We start from the raw sequence: 27,294 nt of genomic DNA on the forward strand, positions 1-27,294 counted from the left end.
GTTACAAAGTATTTTAACACGGCTTCCAGCCAATCAGAATCAAGAACCAGAACTAACCGTTTTATAAACGGTTTTAAGGCACGACGTGGAGGCGAAGAACCACCCGACGCGCAACGGAGATACTCGTTGATTATCCCTTACGTATATCACACAATGCACACTAGGCTATGACACAACACAACTATATAGCCTATCACACAACACACTATATATCACACAGCACATACTATATCACACCAACACACACTATAATAACACACTATAAACACACGGTATACAGGGGGAGAGCATTGCATTCAAGCCAGCAGGTGGGTTATATTCACATGAGCATGTGTGTTATGTTGTGACAGGATATGAGAGCGCGTGTGTTATGTTGTTGTAGTGACAGGATATGAGAGCGCGTGTGTTATGTTGTTGTAGTGACAGGATATGCTCACCGGGGGGCAGCTTTGGGCCGGTTGAACTTCACAGCAGCGTACTGCACATCCTCTTCCTGTTTCTGGGGCTGCAGTGATTGGACGGTGGAGTAGAGGGGGACGTCCTCCTGGGTCTTGGAGGGAGGGAAGTGGACGTTGGCGTAGTGGACGTCATCCTGCTGGTCTGAGTGTGTGTCTGAGTGTGTGTGTGTCTGTGGGGCAGAGCTCAGAACTGTGATGTTGTGATACACAGGACTAGAGTCCTCCTGTAACACACATACACACACACACACACACACACACATGAATCAAAGCAAGTAGACTGACACATGCACACACACATACAGTATTAAGGACAGAGTTAAAAAAACGCATGAGATGCAAACATACACTCTCTTCTCTCTCTTTTACTCTTTCTCTCTCTCTCTCTCTCTCTCTCTCTCTCTCTCTCTCTCACAAACACACACACAAACATTCACTCACCTGTCCATTATCTGCTGGGTCTCTGGGATCAGAGGAAGGTTTGGAAGTCTTCTTCTTCCTGTTTAATGAAAGAAAGAAAGAAAAAATGAATGAATCACTCAGTCTGTCAATCAATACTATACTACTTTTACAGATGATCAGCATCTCCACACATTCTGCTACTCAGAGAAGAGAACACTAAATAAATACTGTAACGTGAAACATCTTTTCATACAACCTGACATTTTATATTGATCTATTATGAGCATCCGTTTCTAACTTGACAATACAGGGATGAATCCATGACTGACCTGAGGTAGAGGAAGACAGAGAGGAGGATGACGGCCAGGAGAACAGCTGTGGTTCCTACTGCTGCAGCCAGAGATGATGGCCTCCCTGACAGGATTGTGGTGGAATAAATGTAGAAAATCACTAGAAACCAAGTATGTTTTAACTACAACTTCCCCGTGTAGCACAAGCAAAGTAGAACTCTGTTACTGGTGTGTAACATTTTACAGAAGAGACGGTATCTTACCTGGCAGATTGATCACCTCAACAGTGGAGTTTGTAGATCCTAGTTTATTCCGAGCCTCACAGTAGTATCCTCCACTGTCCTCAGGTGTGATGATAGTGATGGTGTAGCTCTGTCCAGATGCTTTAGATGAGGTGTCCTTCTCCTTGTACCAGGTGTATGTGTCCACTGGTGGGTTGGCATCACTGCTGCAGGTCAGAGTCACTGAAGTGCCCTCCACTATTTCACCAGAGGGACTGATTGAGACTGAGGGCTTCCTTGGTTTGACTAGGGGACAAAGTGAATTATGCAGATTGACAAACAACCATATTATCTGCAGTGCTGCACTAGCCCATACTACCAAACTAACTACAGTTAAGTCAGCCAGCCAGCAAGGCAAATAGACATGCAGTGTAGTGAGTGAGTGAGTGGGTGAGTGGATGAGTGAGTGAGTGTGTGTGTGTGTGTGTGTGTGTGTGTGTGTGTGTGTGTGTGTGTGTGTGTGTGTGTGTGTGTGTGTGTGTGTGTGTGTGTGTGAATGCATGTTGGCTTAAGTAGCCACCATAGTAGGTAGCAGCCTATCAGACTGACATAACACAGCTGAGGTTACCTGTGTGCATCATGACGAACACAGCTGCATCACTGACTGAACTAGCTAGAACCAGCTACACTGAGCTTAGCACCATTAGAAAGAGAGAATGTGTACTTACACAAAACATTGATGGGGACCTTGTGTGAAATACTTTGTCCAACACCATTCCGAGCTTCACAGCTAAACTGTCCACTGTCCTCAGATGTGACGTTAGTGATGGTGTAGCTCTGTCCAGATGCTTTAGATGAGGTGTCCTTCTCCTTGTACCAGGTGTACGTGTCCACTGGTGGGTTGGCATCACTGCTGCAGGTCAGAGTCACTGAAGTGCCCTCCACTATTTCACCAGAGGGACTGACTGAGACTGAGGGCTTCCTTGGTTTGACTAGGAGACAGTAAAATTCACATTCATTGATAAACAGTACAGTATATGCGTTTTTTGTGAGCTATGCTGTGAAAAATGTGTCTTTGTAGACTGCTCTGCTCTGCTACAGCAATTAGAATAGTGTCCGGTTATCAGAGCATAAAAAAACAAAACATGAAACTCCTCCTACAGAGGTGTGGCCACGCCTGGTGTGTGTGCGTGCTGAGATCCAATCAGAAACAGGGAATATTTCTATGGCGTTACAGGAGTGTGGCGTACAAAAACCCACAAACCATCATAATAGAGCTGACTGAATTTACCCCGCTACACAGAACTGTCTCTAATTGCTTATTTGTATCTTGCAGCTTCATGGCACAGATTCAACACACTGCAGCTTTAAACTACCTTAGAAAACAGTAGAACAGAATATTCAGAATAAAGAGAGAGAGAGAGAGAGAGTTTATACTCACACAAAATAATAACAGGAGCACGTTGGGACTTTGTGGATCCTAGTTTATTCCGAGCCTCACAGTAGTATCCTCCACTGTCCTCAGATGTGACGTTAGTGATGGTGTAGCTCTGTCCAGATGCTTTAGATGAGGTGTCCTTCTCCTTGTACCAGGTGTGTGTGTCCACTGGTGGGTTGGCATCACTGCTGCAGGTCAGAGTCACTGAAGTGCCCTCCACTATTTCACCAGAGGGACTGACTGAGACATTTAAGCTCTTTGGTTTATCTGGTAAAAAAAAAAGATTAAAAAGAGAGTAAATTAATGAATAATGTTAATGTGAAGTCATTGTCAAAACAATGTAATTTAGAAAATAGCAGACTTACATGTGACAGTGAGAGTCTCTTCAGGAGAGCGGAGATCTTCATGGTCTTTTACAGCACAGGAGTAGCTGCCTGCATCCTCACTGCTGACTGGGTTCAGGACCAGGAGGTCATGTTGGGTCGTTGGGTTGGTCAGGCGCTCTCCGTTCTTGAACCAGGAGGTGTAGGGTGCTGGTGTACACCTGGTCTTGCATGTCAGTGAGACTCTGTCTCCCTCGGGTACAGATCTTTGCTTCATCTCCACCATGACATCTGATAATAATAATATGAACCATATATGAACATATATCAACATCAATATACTGTATATCAACATCTGGACTCTGATGTTTGTGATGCAATGACTCTTTGACCATTCTATATGTGTGATTACCTGTGACAGTCAGAGTCACTCCAGGAAAGCCACTATATTTCTCTCCTTGGTTTGATATCAGTCTGAACTTGTACTCCGCTGAGTCAGTCTCTTTCAGGTTGTTGATTGTCAGGGTGTGATGGTTCACTGTGTTCTTATGTTCATAAACAACACGATCGTTATATATATCATCTTGTCTCATATCCACAGGATTTCCAGACTCTACTCTAAACCAATAGGTTCTGCTGATCGTATGACCTCTGGGGTGTGTGTAGGTGCTGGAGATGCTCACTGATGAGCCCTTCGTAGCACACACTCTCCTGTTGGAGTAATTCACACTCCAGCACTCCGTACCCTGAACACCTGAAATATATCATGCACTGAATAAACAATCATTTATCAACATGTTTTAGACCAAGAGGCCATTTTAGGTACAATGAGATGTTTTAACTATTTTGATGTCACCTCGAATAACCATCATATCTACTACTTCTTTCCTATTTCCTTCTTTGTTTTAAACAAGATAAGTTGTTATGTTATAACAAGTTTTAGAATGACTCAGTATTTGACCTGCTGGCTGCCAGGCCTCCACCTGGTTCACTTGTTCATTTGTTTGTTCCTGGATAGTTTGTTTTGCCTTTTGATAATCAAGATTATTTTACCCACATTGTTTTCTTCATATTTTTCTGTATCATGTTATAAATAGTCACTACAGACACAGAAGAAACACATCTAGTCACGCTCACACACTGCAGGAGAGCGGAGATCATCACGGCCTTCTACAGCACAGGAGTAGCTGTCATCAGTGTAACTGGAGACAGAGAGCAGTTGGGATGTGGTCTGTTGTCGACGTCCGTTCCTGTACCAGATGTAGGAGGGGTTACCAGTCAGAAAACAGGTGGAGCTACAGGTCACCCTCTGTCCCCAGGTAGAAGGAGTCACCTGCAGGTCTGAGAGGGAACAGTAATAACATTCAGGTGAAAGAGACATAACCTTTACTGTAACTACTCTGCTCTTCACTTACAATAAGATAGACATGATGTACATTAAAGGAGTAGTAAAGGGAAAATGCTTGTTTAGCCCTGTTTTAAGGTGACTTATGATCATATACAATGGTTCAGCTCAAAACGTTGACCAAACTATGAATAAATGATTTATCACGGTGCCCACCCACTTCCATTGTATGACCAAAACGGTGGTAGAGCAATTATCAGACTTTCTCAAAAGTGCTAGTTTTGTCAACGTTTTGATCTGAACCATTGTATATGATCATAAGTAATCTTAAAACAGGGCTAAACATGCATTAATGATTCCTCCATTCACCTCCAGTCATTTTTGGACTTAGGCTGAGAACCACTTATTTCTCCAGGGTAAAAACAAGCAGGGTAACTCTGCCCGTTCATTTCTCCACAGGATCACGCAAAAACAAAAACTACCAGACCAGTTTTCATGAAAATGGAGGGAGAGGAGTAGCAGAGGCCAACTTAGGAACCATTCCATTTTTGTGCAGATGCGAATCACAAGGCGGCTCCATGGATTACAACAAAACTCAGAACGAAACCAGCTTCCTGTGTCGGGGCGCTAGAGACACAGGGTTTGGACTGGGGGGTGTGGGGGCGATAGAGACACAGGGTTTGGACCGGGGGCGTGTGGGGGCGCTAGAGACACAGGGTTTGGACTGGGGGGTGTGGGGGCGATAGAGACACGGGGTTTGGACTGGGGGGTGTGGGGGCGCTAGAGACACGGGGTTTGGACTGGGGGGTGTGGGGGCGCTAGAGACACGGGGTTTGGACTGGGGGGTGTGGGGGAGAGCCAGGAGTGCACTGACTACTCATCACAGGAGTGAAAAATCCTCCCCATTCACTGTCAATGGGGGTGATTGAAACGGCCATATGTTGACGTGGGAAGGTCACAGAGACACTGGTTTGGACTGGCACAAAGCTCTCCACCTAACGAATGCAGCAATACCCAAAAATGTCCTGCTCAAATTTACATGCATGTGCACAGAGCCACAAAATGCATTCATGGGCGGAGGTCTGTGCTCTCCGATCACCATTTCTACTTGTTGTTACATTCAGCTGTGGGTCTGACACAGATCTCTGTTGTAAAGGACATATTTTATTTTAATGAGACTGACCTTATGAATAAAGACTTGACAAAGGAAATAAAAATAACATCAGGAACAGCAACCACAGACTAACTTCTCTGTTTTCATGGTAACAGGCAGCATTGCTACATGACAGCTACAAGACTTCAGTACCTGTGACTGAGAGGGAGACTCCATCTGGGCCATAATACCATGATGAGGAGCTTGTTTGAACAAAGAAGTAATATGTTGTTGAGTCGGTCTCTCTCAGGTCTGTGATTCTCAGGGTGCAGTCTCTCTCCTCATCCCCACGGTACTCCACACGACCTGCATACTCTAGTTGGTCCTTGATGTTACTCCACACACCAATCTTCCTGGTAAACCACTCTGTTTCTGTGACTGTTTGACCTCTGGGATAAGTATAGGAGCAGGGCAGGTCCACTGATGAGCCTCTCAAGACACAGACCCTCGTCCGGGTGTAAGACACTGACCAGTCATCCTGACCCAGCACCCCTGCAACACAGTCACACACACAGGACATTAGATTAAGCACAAAACTACTGGCTCATATGCAGCGGTAGCAGAGGTGGTTCGGTGTGTAACCTTGCCTGAGACCTGGAGACTTGGGTTAGCTCCCCAAGGTCAATACAGGGCTTTAGCTCAGGGAGCTAGCACTATCTTCTAACACGCTGGCCAGATCAGGTTCAAACCCTGACAGTCAGTTACATCAAACAACTGTCAAAAACGTGGAAAAACAGTCAAAAACAGGAATGGAGCTAAGGTCGACAGCTTTACCCAACCTTAGCCTTAGCTCTCCAAGCTAAAGCCCAGATACAGTATAACAACAACATGTGTCTCAAGCAAGGTTCCTCATCACAACCACCCCTGTTTCATGTATAGATCTCTAAAAATGATTAATTGGAGACGGAGAGAGGTCAAGTGTTAAAGAGGTAAAGGATGATGAATGAGGTCATAGATACACTACCTGCCACACAGCACAGGAAAACCACTATGACACTTCCTGCTGTTCTCAACGTCAGAGCTGCATCCCCCATCCTACAGTCTGACAGAAACAGCAGCTGTCAACAAAATACATTTTAATAACTGAATACTTTTGTACCTCTAATAAACAGTCTCTCCCAAGAAGCTCTGTGAGAACACTGGGGGTGGGGCTAGGAGCTGGAGACTGAGCCTTTAGCCAATAGGAATGCTTTAAGACTATTCCATTGGTTCTCTTGCACTAATCAAACCCATCAGGTAGCTGAAATACTTCATAGGATTCACGATAGTAGGCTATTGTACCCTGATCTGCTCTGAACAGATAGCATTACATATTAAACACAGTTTGATAATGAAAAGTCTAAAATTTAAAACACCAAACTGAATAACACAAATGGACTGCACTTATATAGTGCTTTTATCCAAAACGCTTTACAATGAGGGCCTCTCCTTCACCCATACATACACAGACCAATGGTGGCATCTGCAAGGATTCGAACCGCCGACTCTATGATCATTGGACGACCCGCTCTACCTCCTGAGCTATAGCCACCCGCACAATGTACAACACTGTCAATGTGTCATTCTGTCATCATAACAAACAGTAATACCTATGCACATATAATACACATACACAATAACATATAAATATATCAAAAATTATCATCGAAAACAAACTTAAAAGACATAGTGGTGCTCTGGTGCTTACCGAGTGGAAGGTCTTGTCAGACTTACTGGCAGTGTGTTGGGCTGAGCAAGGTGGTCTGTGGTTGATGCTTATCATATGTAGCCAGAGAACTAGGGCACAGAACATGGCTTCCTTCCTCTTTATTTACATACACAACTGCCTGCATGTCAGCAGAAAGAGAAGAAATCTGGAGAAATGTGTAAAAAGACGACAGTGCTAAAAGAGTGAGACATAGCCTGTACTGTATGTACAGTCATTGCACGAGATGCAGATGTAATATTACATGACAGAGATATAATCAGGTTGGGAAACATGAGGGGAGGCAAAGCACAACCTCCTCCACCCCACAGCCAGCCCTGCATACCTCTAACCAGGACGCGTAACATCCTACGCGTTTCGCAACGAGTTTAGCAATAACACCATTGAGTTTAGGGTTAAGGAAGACCCTAACCCCTAACCTTAACCCTAACTTAACCCTAACCCTATCCCTACACTTGACCCTCACCCTAACCCTAACCTTAACCCTAAACTCTATGGTGTTCTTGTGAAAAGTAATCTCGCAACCAGGACTTTCCTGCCCACCAAGACACATTGAGTGAAGATGTAGGCTTAACATGTCATAACACATGTTGTCAAACAGGCCCCTTCATCCACACAGCTGGGGGGGGGGGGGGGGGAGAGAGAGAGGGAGAGAGAGAGAGAGAGGGAGGGAGAGAGAGAGAGAGAGAGAGAGGGAGGGGGGAGAGAGAGAGAGAGAGAGGGAGGGAGAGAGAGAGAGAGAGGGAGAGAGAGAGGGAGGGGGAGAGAGAGAGAGAGAGAGAGAGAGGGAGGGAGAGAGAGAGGGGGAGAGAGAGAGAGAGAGAGAGAGAGGGAGGGAGAGAGAGAGGGGGAGAGAGAGAGAGAGAGAGGGAGGGGGAGAGAGAGAGAGAGAGAGGGAGGGAGGGAGAGAGAGTAGTCCTACCCCCCCCACACCACATCCCTCCCCTCCTCCCCCTCATGTCCTCTCTCTCTCCCCTCCTCCCCCTCATGTCCTCTCTCTCCCCTCCTCCCCCTCATGTCCTCTCTCTCCCCTCCTCCCCCCTCATGTCCCCTCTCTCTCCCCTCCTCCCCTTCATGTCCTCTCTCTCTCCCTCCTCCCCCTCATGTCCTCTCTCTCTCTCCCCTCCTCCCCCTCATGTCCTCTCTCTCTCCCCTCCTCCCCCTCATGTCCTCTCTCTCTCCCCTCCTCCCCCTCATGTCCTCTCTCTCTCCCTCCTCCCCCTCATGTACTCTCTCTCTCCCCTCCTCCCCCTCATGTCCCCTCTCTCTCCCCTCCTCCCCCTCATGTCCTCTCTCTCTCCCCTCCTCCCCCTCATGTCCTCTCTCTCTCCCCCTCCTCCCCTCATGTCCCCTCTCTCTCCCCCTCCTCCCCCTCATGTCCTCTCTCTCTCCCCTCCTCCCCCTCATGTCCCCTCTCTCTCCCCTCCTCCCCCTCATGTCCTCTCTCTCTCCCCTCCTCCCCCTCATGTCCTCTCTCTCTCCCCTCCTCCCCCTCATGTCCTCTCTCTCTCCCCTCCTCCCCCTCATGTCCTCTCTCTCTCCCCTCCTCCCCCTCATCAGGTCAGGGGGCTAGTATTGTCTTGTAACACACTGACGAGTTCAGGCTCAAACCCTATTGGTCGGTCACATGACTGCGGGGGTCAAAAGCGTCACATGGTGTGTCAACGCCGAGCTGCAGCAGAGGAGCTGAGTGTCAAAGTCGACCACAGAAACACCACTCAGCGAGGTGTGAAAAAACAACCTTTTACAGCTCACAAGTGACACTTGGCAGACTCTGCAGCACACTACACACTACAGAGTAGCTCCTTTAATCTGCACTATTTTTATATGTTCATGTACAATACTGTATACAGTAGTAAAACACATATCTGTACATTATAGTCAGAAATGGAGCTACGGTTGACTGCATTAACTCAATCTTTTAACATGCTGACGGCACAGGTTCTAACCTCGCTAGTCACATGACTGTGGGGGTGAGGATGGCGGGGCGTGTCCACAGGTCCTGAGCAGTAGCTGCTGAGCTGAGCTAAGTGTAAAAGGAAGCCACAGAGACTTGTGGAAAAAACACTACCATGTGACACCCAAAAGACTCATCAGTACACCAGAGTTATGAGAACAATGTCCTTTAATCACGGAGTAACCCAGGTATACAGCACCCCCCCCCGACCCAAGGACTAGCCCACTAAGCTAAAGCCTGGGTATGAACTCAGGTCTTCAGGGCCCGTACTCACAAAGCCTCTAGCGAGTAGGAGTGCTGATCTAAGATCAGATCAGTCCTGTCTATCTGGTCTCAGTCAGCAAGATATAGAGGTTCAGACTGATCCTAGATCAGCACTTCTAGTACTCCAAGGCTCTTTGTGAAGACAGGCCTTGGTCTCAAGCAAGGCTACAGGAAATAAAGTTGTGGATTTACAGGATGATGAATGACATCATAGATACCTGTTACAGAGCAGAGGAAGACCACAGACACACTTCCTACTGTCCTTAACACCATGGCTGCATCCCTGACCCTGACATGAATGAGGAAATAACACTATGGTAAATGGACTGCACTGATATAGCGCTTTTACCCAAAGCACTTTACAGTGAAGGCCTCTCATTCACCCATTCACACACACATACACACAGCAATGGTGGCAGCTGCCATGCAAGGTGCTAGCCTGCTCATTGGGAGCAATTTGGGGTTCAGTGTCTTGCCCAAGGACATTTTGATATGTCGTCAGGAGGAGCCGGGATTCTACCCACCCACCCTACGATCATCGGACGACCCACTCTCCTGAGCCACAGCCGCCCTGGCTGAAGTTTCTTAAGAGTGTAGCGCTGCCATTGATAGTATAAGTCAGTTAACAGCTAAACATCATGGAAACAGCTGTACTCTTAACAGACAAATACTGTACCAGGGAAAACATTAACTGCTAAAGTAGCTTACATTAACATACACTTTATACGTAACAGCCGCCAAATACTGCTAAAGTAGCTTACATTAACATAAACTTTATACGTTACAGCTGCCAAATACTGTACTGCAAAAGTATCTTACATTATTACACACACACACACACACACACTGAAAGAGAGAGAGAGCAAACATTTCTTCAATTGTCATATGTTCTTAACAAATTCTACAATCCTCAACACCAACACACTGCTGAATAAGTCCTGTGGGGCGTCCAGCAGTTGGACTTTAGTAGGACCTGGTCCTCATGTCCAGACGGGAGTAGCCTATGTGTCTCTGGAGTCCTCATTCTGAAACACACACACACACACACACACACACACACACACACACACACACACACACACACACACGAGAATGATGAGACCAGTCAGGTAGGCTAGGTTATTGAAGAGGAAGAGAGAGGAGAATGATGAGACCAGTCAGGTAGGCTAGGTTATTGAAGAGGAAGAGAGAGGAGAATGATGAGACCAGTCAGGTAGGCTAGGTTATTGAAGAGGAAGAGAGAGGAGAATGATGAGACCAGTCAGGTAGGCTAGGTTATTGAAGAGGAAGGGAGAGGAGAATGATGAGACCAGTCAGGTAGGCTAGGTTATTGAAGAGGAAGAGAGAGGAGAATGATGAGACCAGTCAGGTTGTCAAGGAGACACACCACAAGCGCGAGTAGGTTCTGCAACTTTCGCGCGAGCACACAGACGCACACATTGCGTAAGCAAAGGCAGTCATAGTGTTGCTCTATATGTATCTGTTGAAATGGCCTCTTAAACCATGAAGACCAACACACACATAGAACATTGAATTTACATGTAGTACCTTGTTAAAAAAATTAAAAATGAAGAAGAAGAAGAAAAATAAAGAATGAGTGTCTATCTAGAGACTCACAGCCAGTATGTCATAGTCAGGGGTCGTGTTCCTTGTGTAGCAAGCTGTGTACGTGTCACTGCTGGGGTCAGGTTGGACTCTCTGTGGAGAGAGAGGAATCTGATGGAGATGCAATAAGTAGTTAATACAGGTGGAGAAACATCCGGATGATTCTACATGAGAGAGTTTGAGGGACAGCTAGTGAGGAGGAAGCAAGGAGAGAGGACACAAGGAAACACTTCGAGCTTTAAACATGTAAACAAGGAAAGACTTGAATCGCAGAGATGTGTATGTTCACCTGAGCGTCCCCAGTGACATCACTTCCTTTGTTGCGTCTCCTGGAGAGAGGGACAGAGTGAGTTATGCTCTCTAGGGACCTCTTGTGCTCTGGTCAGAACATAACTGATATTACACTGGATAATACATCTAAACACTCTTGACACTGGTGACCTCTAGTGGTCATGTCATACCATGATAAATCATCTATCGATCTATCTATCTATCTATCTATCTATCTATCTATCTATCTATCTATCTATCTATCTATCTATCTATCTATCTATCTATCTATCTAACTAACTCTAACTATAACAACAGGAATCCTTGTCTCTCTGTATTATGTAGGCTCTGTCTCACAATTATCTCGATCACTGTATGAAGTTGACATTCGGCAGGTGTAATGGAAGTGCAGTGTTGAGTGTGAAGTTGTTTGGATGAGCAGTTCTCAAGAAAGCTGCAATTAATCCGCCCATTTCGAACAGCCACCCGTTCCAAGGACCCAAGCACTAGGACCCAAGGAACCAAGCACTAGGACCCAAGGAACCAAGCACTAGGACCCAAGGACCCAAGCACTAGGACCCAGGCACTAGTACCCAAGGACCCAAGCACTAGGACCAAAGGACCCAAGCACTAGGACCCAAGAACCCAAGCACTAGTACCCAAGGATCCAAGCACTAGGACCCAGGCACTAGGACCAAAGGACCCAAGCACTAAGACCCAAGAACCCAAGCACTAGTACCCAAGGACCCAAGCACTAGGACCCAAGCACTAGGACCCAAGGACCCAAGGAAGTACAGCTAGAGGAGGTGTCACCGTCACAAGCTCTATACTACATCACACAACCACTTACACATACAATAGTAATTCATAGAGAGAGAGAGAGAGAGACCCTGCAGTCATCAAAATGTTGAAGTGGCTGAACAACACTGTCAGCAAAGCAGGGAGGCCTCCTGAGACCAACCAACCATATGTGCTGAACGTGGATAAATCAACGGGATAGTGAGGAAGAGACAGAAAAAAGCCAGGAGAAGACAGGTAGAGTAAATAGCTTGTTAGATCTCCAGTGTGTCCCACTACTACTAGCTAGCTAGGCACTTGCTAGGCATGAGTTCATGTGGCAGCATTGGTTTGGCCAAACATACTGTATCTGCCAACAGGAACACACAGCTGGCAGAAGTGACATGTGCAGCAAGACTTGGCCTACATCAGCAGCTTGCCACACTGGATGGGAGTCACATTATCATTTAGCTAACCAGCTAAGGGTAGCTAACGTAGCCTAACGTTACATGTTATTATACTGCAATGGAAGGAATCTCTGTATGTCTTTCTGTATTTCAATTGCCTCCAGAACCGGGCACTGTATGAAGTTAAAATTCGGCAGCTGTATTGCTCCTGACCAAAGGAAATGCAGTGTCGAGTGTGAAGTGGTTGGAATGGGTACTGTACTAGTCCCTATTACAAAGGCATGTACCTAGCATAAATATGTAGTATACTGTAGTGTAACACCTTACCACACATTCAACAAGTGAATATTACTACATCATACTAGTTGTATAATATAACTATCTAACTAATATATAATATAACTAATATAGCTACATTCATGGTGTAACTAATACTGTGTAGCTGATGCCAGGAGATGCTAACCTCTTCAGTGTGCAGTAGAGGAGGACTAGAAGAGCTCCAGCAGCCATGACAGACACCAGCACCAAGACCACCACCACCTCAGGAGCCCAGGAAGACACTGCTGCAGAGTCAGAAACACACACATGTACTGTTGTTCCACTAGGAAGTCACTGGTGGGTCAGCATCACTGCTGCAGGTCAGAGTCACTGAACTGTCCACTATTTCACCAGAGGGTCTGACTGGGACTGTGTTCAAAATGGTATACGAACTTACGGCCTACTACATACTCAATGAGTATGTACTGAGTAGACATGAGTATACATCCGGGCATTTCTCACATCCACAAAATATACATAGGCTACTATGCAGTAGGAACATACTACCGTACTCAATTTCACTTAGTATGGTACGTGAGTACAGTATGCCATTTTGAACACGGAGTGGAACTTCAGCCCTTTGGTTTATATGGTGAAAAAAACCAGATGATTCAAAATGACAAACAATGAAAGCATTATGTTAATGTGAAGCCACTGTGAAACAATGTCCTTTAGAAAATAGCAGACTTACATGTGACAGTGAGAGTCTCTTCAGGAGAGCGGAGATCTTCATGGTCTTTTACAGCACAGGAGTAGTTGCCTGCATCCTCACTGCTGACTGGGTCCAGGTTCAGGAGGTCATGTTGGGTCGTTGGGTTGGTCAGAGGCTGTCCGTTCTTGTACCAGATGTAGGAGGGGTTACCAGTCAGAGGACAGGTGGAGCTACAGGTCAGGGTCACCCTCTGTCCCTCTGTCACTATGGCAGGAGTCACCTTCACCTGAAGACCTGGGGATAGAAACAACAGACAGGAATGATGGGGGTCTGAATGGGGAATAAAGAAAAGCAAACTGTCCCCTGGTAGAAGGAGGCCCCTTCACCTGCCGGTCACCTACAAGACTCATCTTAAACCACAGACTAACTTCTAACCACAGACTAACTTCTAACCACAGACTAACTTCTAACCACAGACTAACTTGGGCAATTGAATTAGGAGTAAAGAAAAACAAGGAAGTCAGCGTCACGCTAACGATTACCTGTGACAGTCAGAGTGGTTCCAGGGAAACTATCCCCCCAGTCAATGTCCTTATTCCATGTCTTGAATATGAAGCGATACTCTGCTGAGTCTCTCTCTCTCAGGTCTGTGATTCTCAGGGTGGAGTGACGTCTCTCTGTTCCAGGATACTGCACACGACCTGCATACTCTGGGTCTCCAGCGAGGTCCTCAGGTGAAGATCTATCCCTCCATCTATCTCTCCGTTCAGGACTGAACCAGAGGGTTGATCTCACAGAGGAGTAACTGTTATAGGTGCAGGAGACGTTCACTGAGGAGCCCTTTAAGACACACACTCTCCTGACGGAGTAAGTCACTCTGCTGCAGCTCTGACCTCTGACACCTGCAACGGAGACACATACAGAAACACAACCACATGTTATATTTTATTTTTTTTATTTTTATGTATTTCTGTGTAGGTAATAAAAATACTTATCAGATACCCAATATAAGTGCATCCGGTGTAGTTAATGTAGTTTTAGTTAATGTAGTACAGAAAGAAGCTATATTTGAGGATATGAAACAGCAATACTGTAGCATATACAGTAATGATAATGATCTCTAGTAACAGTGTAGTTAGATCCTGTGAATGAATTTCAAGTCTCAACAAAGTGTTCTGTTTTTCCCCTTGACTGTTATTCTAAACTTTGTAGTTCGTTCTCATAGATCAGTCTGTTAGAACTACAAATCCCTCCCTGTGTGACATCACTTCCCTGTCTTCCCCCTGAAACTGTCACTTCCTCTTTCACTGTATAAACTAAGACCCCGTCCTCCCGTGAACTCACTCTTGCCTGGATTCACTTCCGGTGCGAGGGTCCGACTCTGCAGACTCGTAACATAGAATAAACTATTGGCTTTGTTTAAAACCAGCTTGATCGACCACTCAGCGTGTTCTTTGACAATCTAACTAAACTAAGGATAAAAATCTTTCACAATCCACACTCACACACTGCAGGAGAGCGGAGATCCTCATGTCCTTCTACAGCACAGGAGTAGCTGTCATAAGAGGTGCTGTTAACTGGTAGCTGTCGGGATGTGGTCTGTTGTAGATGTTCCCCATTCTGGTACCAGATGTAGGAGGGGTTACCAGTCAGAGGACAGGTGGAGCTACAGGTGAGGGTCACCCTCTGTCCCTCTGTCACTATGGCAGGAGTCACCGTCACCTGAAGACCTGGGGATAGAAACAACAGACGGGAATTACCTTCAGCTGAAGACCTGGGGATAGAAACAACAGACGGGAATTACCTTCAGCTGAAGGTCTGAATGAGGAGTAAATAAAAACAATACCATCATGAGGAAGCTTTACTCAAACTATTCTGTTCAGAGTTCAGATAAAGGTGTCATGTTGTGCATTCATGATTACCCGTGACAGTCAGAGTGGTTCCTAGGAAACTATCCCCCCAGTCAGAGTCCTTATTGCTGGTCTTGAATATGAAGCAATACTCTGCTGAGTCTCTCTCTCTCAGGTCTGTGATTCTCAGGGTGGAGTGACGTCTCTCTGTACCAGGATACTGCACACGACCTGCATACTCTGGGTCTCCAGCGAGGTCCTCAGGTGAAGATCCATCCCTCCATCTATCTCTCCGTTCAGGACTGAACCAGAGGGTTGATGTGACGGGTTGATAACTGCTATAGGTGCAGGAGACGTCCACTGAGGAGCCCTTTAAGACACACACTCTCCTGACGGAGTAAGTCACTCTGCTGCAGCGCTGACCCTTCACACCTGCAACACAAACACATACAGAAGCACAACCACATCTTCGTTTTTTTCCGTTTCTTTGTAGTTAATAAGAATACTTGTCGCTAGAGTGCATTGCGTCCTGTGTAGTTAAGCAATAGCCTGCTGCAGATGCCGTAAGAGTACTCTGCATGCTAGTGAACTCTAATAACAGTGTAGTTAGATCCACACTCACACACTGCAGGAGAGTGGAGATCCTCACGGCCTTCTACAGCACAGGAGTAGCTGTCATAAGAGGTACCGTAGACAGAGAGCTGTTGGGATGTGGTCTGTTGTAGACGTCCGTTCTTGTACCAGATGTAGGAGGGGTCACCAGTCAGAGGACAGGCGGAGCTACAGGTCAGGGTCACCCTCTGTCCCTCTCTCACTGTGACAGGAGTCACCTTCAACTGAAGACCTTGACATCGAAACAACAGGCAGGACTTAGCTTGAGCTGTAGGTCTTAATGAGGAGTAAAGAAAAGCAAACTCTGGTAGAAGGAGGCCCCTTCACCTGCCGGTCACCTACAAGACTCATCTTAAACCACAGGCTAACGTCTCTGTTTTCATGGTTGATCATCAGCATTGCTACAGAACAATGTAGCTACATGACTTCAATACCTGTGACTGAGAGAGAGATTCCACCGGAACCACCTCTCCATGATGTTGAGTTAGTTGTAAACCAGAAGTGATATTCTGTTGAGTCGGTCTCTCTCAGGTGTGTGATTCTCAGGGTGCAGTCTCTCTCCTCATCCCCACGGTACTCCACACGACCTGCATACTCTGGTTGGTCCTTGATGTTACTCCACACACCAGACTTCCAGGTAAACCACTCTGTTCCTGTGACTGTTTGACCTCTGGGATGAGTATAGGAGCAGGGCAGGTCCACTGATGAGTCCCTCAAGACACAGACCCTCGGCTGGGTGTGAAACACTCTGAAGTCATCCTGACCCAGCACCCCTGCAACACAGTCACACACACAGGACATTAGATTAAGCAGAACACTACTGGCTCATACACAGCGGTAGCAGAGGTGGTTCGGTGTGTAACCTTGCCTGAGACCTGGAGACTTGGGTTAACTCCCTGAGATCAAGCTAAGGCATTAGCTTAGGGGGTGAGTTCAGTCTCTACATGGTCTCAGTCATCAGGATATAGAAGATCAAAAGAAGTTCCTAGATCAGCACTACAGCACTTGTACTCTGAGGCTCAGTCTCAAGCCCACAAGTAAGGTTACAGGGTCAGGTAAGCAACCACCTCCATTGCATCGTAACATCAGCTGAGATGTGATGAGGAATTTCTGTAGTTGAAGGATAATGATGATTTTACCTGTCAGAGAGCAGAGGAAGACCACAAACACGCTTCCAGTGGTTCTCAACGCCATGGCTCCAACCCTCACCCTGGCAGGAATAAGGAAATAACGAGCCTCATTCACAAACAAAGTTAAGAGGTTTTTAAGAAGCACTTTCTTCTTAAACCCCACTTAACCTGTTTCCACAAAGATTCTGGCGTTCACCAATGTTCTCACGTATGTGATTTGTTCATAGCTAAGAACAGAATCTGGGAACATTGAAAAGCAGTGGTAAGTAGGTGTAGTGGGTTTGGGGCAGAACTTCACCAGTTTTAGTAATCTCTGTAAAACTCTTGCCTTAGGCTAGTGATTCTGATATCAGTGTATAAATAAACAGTCTAAGGTCATAGAAGGCCAGAGAAGGATTTCTGGACTGGCCCAGTCAGCAGAAAGCCGTCAACAACAGCTGTAAAGTGGCTTAATCGGACATTAGATATGGTCAGTCCCTTAGCAGGTCTGATCTTGAACTAGGCTGCAGACATATTCGTGCGAAAGACATGTTCACGCAAAATCAGTGGTGACTGCATTTACTTCAATGGGATTCATCGTTATGAGTAGGCAGGTGTGAACTCATCCAGTAGTTTACGCGCCGTGAATCAGACGGGCTTTCGCTAGAAATGTTCTTAGGAAGACATTGTAGTGGGTTTTCTTCTGCGGCACAGGCACAGGCCATGACTCCAAAGGTCAGAACCTATTTCGGTGTAATCATCCGCGTTAGGCTAGGATGTGGCAAGAAGGGGTTGATTAATATTCATTGCACCAGATCACTGCAGCATATTATGATTTATGTCCCTAGACCTGTCTCTCCCAAGATGGGAGCAACCTAGAATGGCCAATTAGAAGTTGTACTGATAAGACTGACCAATGAGAAATGCAGGCATGTTGGCCAAACCTAGTTTGGACCGAAAGAATGTGAATCCCATGCTTATAAGACATAATACGGATGTGATAAGCTTAGCTTTGTGTGGACTGTAACCGCGCTGTATCACCTTGCATGAAAGCAATAAACCTGGATTAACGTTCTCTCGACTGACATCCTCTTTATTTAAGGACCATAAATTACAGTAAGATAAACTCTCTTTTGAATAATTATTAATCAGTAATATGTGTAAACTAAGTTTCTAACATCAACATTTAAAATGGAATTTAGGAAGATATTGGTGAATGAAGCCCAATATTCTTAAGGTAATACTAGGGTAGCCCTCCCATTGATAGTATAAGTCAGTTAGCAGCTAAACATCTAAGGAAACAGCTGTGTCATCTTAACAGATACTGTGCAGAAAAATAGTCATAGGCACGTCATGATAGCTTAAGCATGACCTATAAACCATGCGGTTAATGGTTTCAAACAGACACTGTCAAACAAACTGCTTAATTGAGGGCAGAGAGAGAGGGTGATTAAATGTGTTATTTTATTAATGTGTGATCATACAGACACACCGCATCATACAAGGGCTTTTTAGATGGCAGTAAATTACAACAACTCTAATATGAACCCAACATTCACAGTGAATGAATGGCCAGATTAATGCTTTGCTATAGCTACAGTATTAAAGGCATTCCAATGAATATTGCTTTGGCCAGCTGTTGAATGTGCATTCCAGTGAATAAGTATATCTTAAGACTGAAATGAAAAGACTGAAAGTCTTTTAGTACAAATGATGTGCCCCCATCCATGCAATAGCTTTGTCGCGTGAAGAGCTTGTCGCACCTTTCAGAATGGCACACCTTTGGGCATCATCATCATCAATCAATCAAAGCTTTATTTGTATAGCGCATTTCATACCCAGAGGCAACACAATGCGCTTTACAGAGAACAAGGGAGGTGGGCATACGACCCACTCTCTACATATTCCAGAGGGAAGCAAAAAAACAGTTTCACCCGGGGGCCAGATAAGTGAGCTGTAAAAATTCTTCCCTGACCCCTCTCAACAAGGCGATCGAGCAAGCTCCTGGAGTATGTTTGGATACCTGCTAAGAACATTTATAAAGCAATAAACATTTAATTACATTAAATTACATTTTCAGAGTAAGAGAGGCTAAAAACATCATAGGAGAGACATCATCATAATATTAAGCACAGCCCCCCCCTTAGTTGCACCATGGGATGCTTAAGGTTGGTTAGAATACTTGAGTGATCTATATTTAATAGAATATAATAGAACAGAATAGAATAGAATAGAATAGAAAGTTTATTTGCCATGTGTAACAAGTACATTGGAGTTCTTGTAATCGCTTGTTCTTAGAGTACCATATCAGTGCTAATCAGTTCCTCATTCCAGTCCTAGGTACTCAGATAGACATTTAAAAGTTCCCAAACTGGCAATTTACTATACTATCCATAGTCTAGTCTATCAGTATCATCCTCATCTACTTATCCCATCCGGTCATGGATGACTATGTCTTTGTCCATGATGTACAGTAGGCAGTTCAATTAAATATTTTCCAGTTCAAGTATACAGGCATAAATATTTAGGGTTGTATTGGGTTAAACGATTATAAATAAATTAGGGTGCCACGCCAGGGAGGGCTTTGAATGTATGAGTCTTTATACGGCAACAAAGGTCAGCAACACAACACAAACATCACATTTTGAGAAACAACTGATCATGTTAAGAGAAATCTTCCAAAATGGGTAAACATAATTTGAAGATAGTGGTACTTACAAAGTGGGAGGTGTTGTTGGTGGACTAGCTGACAGTGAAGTAAACGAGACCAGGGGGAGGTCTGTGGTCGACTTTTCTAAGTAGCCAGAGGACTTCCTCTATCACCGTCATCAGCATGACAAACAGATAAAGTTGCTGATCTACAAGTATCTAGGTCACTTGTTTAGTTGTTGCTTTAAAAAAAAAAGAAGTATATTCTGTGTATATCTCTCTGGTTCAGACATTCAGAGATAGACCCATCCATGGGGCAGGAAGAGCGAGAGAAGGAAAGAGAGATATAGGGTTGATAGGGAGAGAGAGAGAGAGAGGGAGAGAGAGAGAGAGAGAGAGAGAGGGGGAGATAGAGAGAGAGAGAGAGGGAGATAGAGAGAGAGAGAGAGGGAGGGAGAGAGGGAGAGAGAGGGAGATAAGAGGAAGGAGAGGAAGAGAGATGGGAGAAAAGAGAGGTGTGATCAAGCTTGATGGAGGGAGGAGAGAGTGGGAGAGAGAGGAAGAGGGATGAAGAGAAAGAGGAGAGAGGGAGAGAGAGAGGGAGATAGAGAGAGAAAGAGGAGGGAGGGAGATAGAGAGAGGGAGATAGAGAGAGAAAGAGGAGAGAGGGAGAGAGAAAGGGAGATAGAGAGAGAAAGAGGAGAGAGGGAGAGAGAGAAGGGAGATGAAGAGAGCTTGATGGAAAGAGGAAGGGAAAGAAAAATAGGGAGGGAGTGAAAGAGGAAGAGAGAGAAGGAAGAGAGAAAACAAGAGGTCAGTGTTTGCCTGGTGTTTAAAAGACAGGGAGCAGAAACAGAGGAAGACGGCTGCCCCGCCCCCCAACAGGGACGTAGTGCTCTCATAGGCCACTTCATCTTTTAGTGACGCCCCCTCCTCCGTTCCCATATCCACCCCCCTCTCCCCTCCTACACCCAAGAGTGAGATGAATCAATACACAACAAACTGTCCATCTTTAGCTGAGACTTTAATAAAATATTTGCAAACACAGACGACCCTCAGTGCACTCAGGCAGAGATGCAGCATGGAGTCCCAACCAATAAGAGCATACTGGCATTCTCATACAGACGACGTTGCATAGCGACCTTAGTATTCCAGGTCAGATGCAGCATGGAGTCCCAACCAATCAGAGCATACTGGCATTCTCATACAGACGACGTTGCATAGCGACCTTAGTATTCCAGGTCAGAATGACCAGCAGCAAGCAGATATAGAATTGTTATTCATACTTATCTATGCAACTGGCGCCTAGCTAAGCTCATAGCGGCATGATCCTTGTTCTATGCAGACTTTCCAGCAGCAAAATAGCAGACACACATCATTAGTTCCAGAATGTACTGTATGACATCATGACAAAGACTTTTGTTCATCATAACAAAGATGAGATGTCTTGGGTACAAGGCCTCTACGGTCGTCAAATCAAATGGTTGACTTAAAACAGTTATGCTTGTCTACAAAGACAATTTCCATCAGTTGAGATGACAGACAGTAGGCCTACATTTTGCATGGGTCTACTATGGCACGGAGGAGGGTCTTACGGGTGAAGGATGTCCCCCAGATAGCAAGCGGATCTGGGCCATATACAGGCCAGATCTGGCCCTTGTGGCTTAGTTCCGGGCCCATATATGGCCCAGATCCGCTTGCTATCTGGGCCGCCATCACAAGTCATGATGAGGATGCAGATCTCTGATGACCTGGCCTGGACACAGGTGATGGATCTCCTACAAACCTATCTTAAACACACCGATCTAGTGTTCTTTAAGCCGCAGAGCCAAACTGAGGTCATGGCTCGGGTGACCCCGGAACGATCCCTGGGGTGAGTTCAGCCCCGACCAAAGCAGGCTCAGACGTTTGGTATCACATTATTTGGAATCAAGCAGCTCCAGGAGCAACCCCAGATAGCAAGCGGATCTGCGCCATATACAGGCCAGATCTGGCCCTTGTGGATTAGTTCCGGCCCATATATGGCCCAGAATCATTACACATCCGCTTGCTATCTGGGACCCGGTATCATGGCTAAAAGTGTAATAGACGAGAAGAGACACTTGTGTGAAACGACTCGGTTTCACATTTTATTCATGCTTAAAGATAAAACACAGTTTTTTAAAATGTGAAATAGACCCATTGCTTAACCCTTTCAACCCAAGTACATTGACAACATTTTGAATATTAATTGGATTTTCCCTATAATACTAGAAAGCGCAGTTTCTCAGCTTTCAGCAAGTGTTGGAGTGAGGAATTTTTTAGATTTGTTAGATATTTTTTTAATATTATTAAATATTTGTTAGATATTTTTAAAATGTTGCCGGTGACGTGGTCTTATCAAAAGGGTTAAACGTGTGCCAGTGGTCCACATACCACGCATGCATGGAGGCGCCTGGGCAGCTAGCATTGAGCAATTCCCCTGCATGCCCACGCGCCTCCAAGTAGCTCCATTCCTGCGTCCACTTTTGTAGATTAGGCTGATCCCTGTGTCCACGTGGATGGTGCTTGTGTACCAGGCCCCCAGGATTCGAAATCTAAAGTGAAGCCCTATTGAAACGCGCCATCTTTGAAATAAACGCATCACTGATACCTTTGACATGCGCAGTCAAAGGTATCAATGACGCGTTCTTGTAGTCCACGAAGAGATTGCGTTCAAGGCTCTACCCGCTCTGAGTTAGCGATGAAAAGCGGCTTGCTTATTAATCTACTTTCGTCAAATATATCCGTTGGAAAACATATTTTTTTATCCAAGCATCTTAGTTTTAACAGTATTATTGTGACTGAACATGTTTTGTTTGCTAGTAGGTGGTATTCATTCTGTTCACAACACCGCGATGGGCAGCCAGGCGAAGGAGCTCCAGGGGACCTGGTCCCAGGCGAGTTGAACAGCTGTCCACCCAGAGACGGGATCTCTCGTTGCGGCATGAAGTTCGCGGCTAACACGCGTTTTTTTCAAAGATGGCGCGGTTCAATAGGGCTTCACTTTAGATTTCGAATCCTGGGGGCCTGGACCTAGTCCTTCTCAGGAACTGTGAGGGCGCTGATGACGACACTTTTAAATATGAGCGCCAAGCGCCGCCAACTTCGCGACTATTTAAAAGTCAAAATGTCCTATGTTGGTAGAAAGGACTGTGGTAGCAGATGCTACGTCATCAGAGGAGGCCCTGCAGCACTGAGGACTCGGCTGGGATGGACAATGCAAGGTCCGGCCCCACACCCAGAACAAGGGACTTGATAAAGCCAATAATTCTAGAAATAGCTAATAATTCGTGAAGAAAATAAAACATTTTAAGACCCGGTCGAAATCATGGTACTGACAGAGGGGAATGGTGAGGTGCTGTTGGTGAGCTTAGTGACAGGACAGGGAACTAGACTTGGGTGTGTATGTGGTTGTCTTTTCTACGTAGCCGGAGGACACACTGCTGTGGAGCGGATTTCCTCCAGTAATCATGGATTTGGTGCTGATCCATAACCCAACCAGCAAGCTCTGCGGGGTGGCACACACACAGCCTGCTCGTTAACAAGGAAGATGGCGGCCCTGCCCCCAACTGGGAGAGGGACCTCTACAGTTAAAGGACAACACATACATCATGTATTCATATTTTTGTATTTTGCCCATCTGAAACTTTATTGACCATTCAAATCAGTTTAATTCAATTGTAAAACTATGATAAATAGTTTAAATGAAACTATGAACTGTAAAACCTTTTTTTTGTGTTTTTTTTACTATAAACCGTAAAACTATTATAAATTCAGGGGCAATTAATAAGCTACTCCTTTAACTTTCAAACATGCATGCATGAACATACACACACACGCATGCACGCACGCACACACACACACACACACACACACAATTGTCCAGTGTTCTGTCTGGGCTCTTTCCTCCCTTTCAAGTTGGGATTCCAGCTCCTCCCCCACTTCATCCTCCTCTTCCTCATCTTCTTCCTCCCTCCTATAAGCTCAGGTCAGGGTTGCCATGGTTTCTTGTCGCTTCCTCGTTGGTCTGGGATGTGCTTGAAGCGACACCTGTTGCCGTAGAAACAGCCGGTGGTCCTCCAGAAGAAGCACTCGTCTCCGTTTACCGGCCGTCTGTACCTAAGGACAAAAATACACACACACACACACACACACACACACACACACACACACACACAAACCGACACATTAACACACACAGATACACTCCATCTTTAAAGAAGTCATCTGTAACAATGTACTGTACGCTGATGATTTTAACATTGTATAACATTGTATAAGTTGGCAAACAGTCTAAATGTACTTAATGATATCCTACAAAGTGAACTTGAATATGTGTCAAACTGGGTAGAACATAATAAACTTGTGTGAAATGTATCTAAAACAAAGTGTATTGTCTTTGGTCCGAATCGTGCACTGAAGAGTAAGCAGTCGATCTCACTCTCAATGAGAGGTAAAGCTTTACACCGTGTCCTAACTGCTTGCGACGCGAGCAACAGAACGCGACATCGCATGCTTGCTGTCCTAACTGAAACCGTTACATTTCCTGTTCTGTTACGTCATTTGTCTATATTCCCAACTGAAGACAGTTAAAGAACGAACGCCTGTCTCTCTCCCTCGCACACACACACACACACACACGCCCCTCTCTCCCTCGCACACACACACACGGTGGCCCCCGTCTGTAAACAAGCCCCTCCTCCGCTCCTCTCCGTGCGTTCACACGTCGAAGACAGCTGAGTAGAATCAATCCAGAGTAGCCCTACACGAACGGTTGGTGTCATCATGAACACATCTGCACACATTTGCCCAAACCTGATGTTGTTAACTCTGATATGTTAGTATGTCAACACAACACTGTCAATTAGCGCAGCTGCCATTGACCAACATTTAGTTATCTCACTAGCCTAGTTAACTACTGAGATGTGCATCATGCTTGCTAGCTAGGGTAAAGCTCAGACATTCACTACAGTAACAGCAATCAATCAATCAATCAATCAATCAATCAATCAATCAAAGCTTTATTTGTATAGCGCATTTCATACCCAGAGGCAACACAATGCGCTTTACAGAGAACAAGGGAGGTGGGCATACGACCCACTCTCTACATATTCCAGAGGGAAGCAAAAAAACAGTAATCACCCGGGGGGCCAGATAAGTGAGCTGTAAAAATTCTTCCCTGACCCCTCTCAACAAGGCGATAGAGCAAGCTCCAGGAGTATGTTTGTCATATACATATACAATACATTACATTAAATTACATTTCAGAGTAAGAGAGGCTAAAAAAGCATCATAGGAACAATGGTAGCTCTTCCCCCATTAGCAGTGTGGAGTGGGTGCTTCTTGCACAGTAGCCTATGTGAATCAAGTTTAAAACTTATTTAAGCACGATGAGACAGGAAAATCCCCCCATAATTAAGATCAGTGATGGCATTAGAATGTGTCAGTAGCCACCAAATTTGGCGTTTTTATGGCCACATTTTTGTGGTGTCATTTCAAATGAGGTATTGATGTCTCACCACTAATGGACGGTGAGTAGAGTAGACACCTTGTTCCAAACATGTTTCAGTATCGTGATATTAAATTTGGTATTGGTATCGAAGTTAAAAACGTTGCATTGTGACAACACTAATTCACACACACACACACACACACACACACACACACACACGCACGCACACGCGCACACACAGAAACACACACACACTCACCGGGTGGAGATGGGAGGGTAGTGTGTTGCTGTGGTGTTGAGGCCTGACTGGGTTCTCTGCATCCACCTGTCTGGATACCTGATCACCAGCCTGCTGCTCTCTACCTCCACTCCCTGAACACACACACACACACACACACACACACACACACACACACACACACACACACACACACACACACACACACGCACACAGACATTAGAATCAAAATCAGATGTATTTTTGCCAGGTTGTTTTTCAGACATCAATGCATATACACACACACACACACACACACACACACAAGCATACACACACAAGCATACACACACATACACACAGGCATACACATACGCACACACACACACACACACACACTTCAATCTCACCTGTAGCCTCTCCAAGGCCTTGGCTGCCATGTTGGAGTCTCGGAAGTTGACAAAAGCGCAGAAGCGCTCGTGTAGAACACGGATACTCTCGATGTCCCCACACCTGTAACCACGGAGACACACAACGTCTGCATGTGTGTGCGTGTGTGTGTGTGTGTGTGTGTGTGTGTGCGCGCGTGTTTATCATCCTACGTTTTGAAGACGTCCCATATGTGTTTCTCTGTCATGTTCTCAGTGATGTTTCCGACCCACAGAGATGGACATGGGCTTCTGGAGTGAAGAGAGAGTTAGAACACATTCATTACATCTATACACCACTGGTTATAACATAACATATACAACATATAAGAAATTATTGTGTTTCCCAATTGTTTACACTCTAACAACTAGAAAAGGGCATTCAGCGAGCGCCGACCTCCGCCCAGTGAAGCATGTCGTCAGCATACGTTGTCGAACGTATGTGTGGAGTGGGCTTTTCTGCTTTCGAGAAGGACAAGAAGTGGATGAATTCATATTCATTGATGAGGTGGGTTTTAACCTTGCTAAGAGAAGGCACCATGGCAGAAATGGCCAGCGTGCCAGTGTTGAAATCCCTGGCTAGCGCGGAGGGAATATAACCTCCATTTTCCATTCCACCCTTGGCCGCTACAACGCCCGCTCGTCTCACCACATCCCCGGACACTCTACACAACTTCAACCTTATTCCAGCACACGAGATATGACCCGGAGTGCCCCGGTTACGTTGTTATCTGGAACAACAGAAGTTTCCACCAGGCTGGTACGCCACTGGTTCATTGACCACCCACAACTTCCTGTTCTTTACCACCCACCATACTGTCCATTCCCCAATCCCACCGAGGACATGTTTATTCCTGCCTGAAGACGTAAAGTCTACGAGCGAAGTCCGCAGACACGGACCACGACTGCAGGCTATGGAGGAGGCATGCGGCAAATATGGCTACTGACGCCTGTCGGGGCCGCATTTGCCTTATTAGGCCACACCTCCCCCGCTGCTTGGCCAGAGAGAACATCATTGTTGATCAGGGTCTGTGGCCAGACAGGAAACGAGGACAGGAAGAAGATGTGTTTTGCTGTGTTTTCTCTTGTTTGTTCTGTATAAATCATTTTACACATCCAGTTTTGTTTCCTAACAGTATTTTGGAAAAGAATAGAGAAATGTTTTTGTTGTTATTGTATATTTGTGTTGTTTTATATTTGAGTACTAAAACATATGCAGGGGTTAAATTGGGCCCACATAGGTTCCCAAACGTCATCAGCCGGAGCTCAACCTCGTCTATCATCAACATTTCATTTATTTGTACATTTTTTCTTGGTCTTTATTGTTAAAATAATGCAACCATTCCGTGTCCACCATTAAAATGAATCACA

General features: G+C 45.5%; 1 protein-coding gene across 1 annotated transcript; it reads right to left on the reverse strand.

Moving 5' to 3' along the window:
• Positions 1 to 433: 433 nt before the first annotated feature.
• Positions 434 to 26,132, reverse strand: LOC311329404 (sialoadhesin-like; the record flags this gene model as incomplete). Its single annotated transcript, XM_084463257.1, has 13 exons — positions 434 to 648; positions 1,414 to 1,677; positions 2,100 to 2,363; positions 2,873 to 3,076; positions 4,270 to 4,334; positions 6,101 to 6,122; positions 13,625 to 13,879; positions 14,128 to 14,487; positions 15,091 to 15,315; positions 15,859 to 15,867; positions 16,620 to 16,806; positions 25,906 to 26,008; positions 26,098 to 26,132. 13 exons carry the CDS (start codon positions 26,130 to 26,132, stop codon positions 434 to 436), a joined length of 2,208 nt encoding a protein of 735 aa, XP_084319383.1.
• Between the last annotated feature and the right edge of the window lie 1,162 nt (positions 26,133 to 27,294).

The sequence above is a fragment of the Borostomias antarcticus genome, assembly GCF_949987555.1.
Source record: "Borostomias antarcticus genome assembly, contig: scaffold_129, whole genome shotgun sequence".
NCBI classification, from domain to species: Eukaryota; Metazoa; Chordata; class Actinopteri; order Stomiiformes; family Stomiidae; genus Borostomias; species Borostomias antarcticus.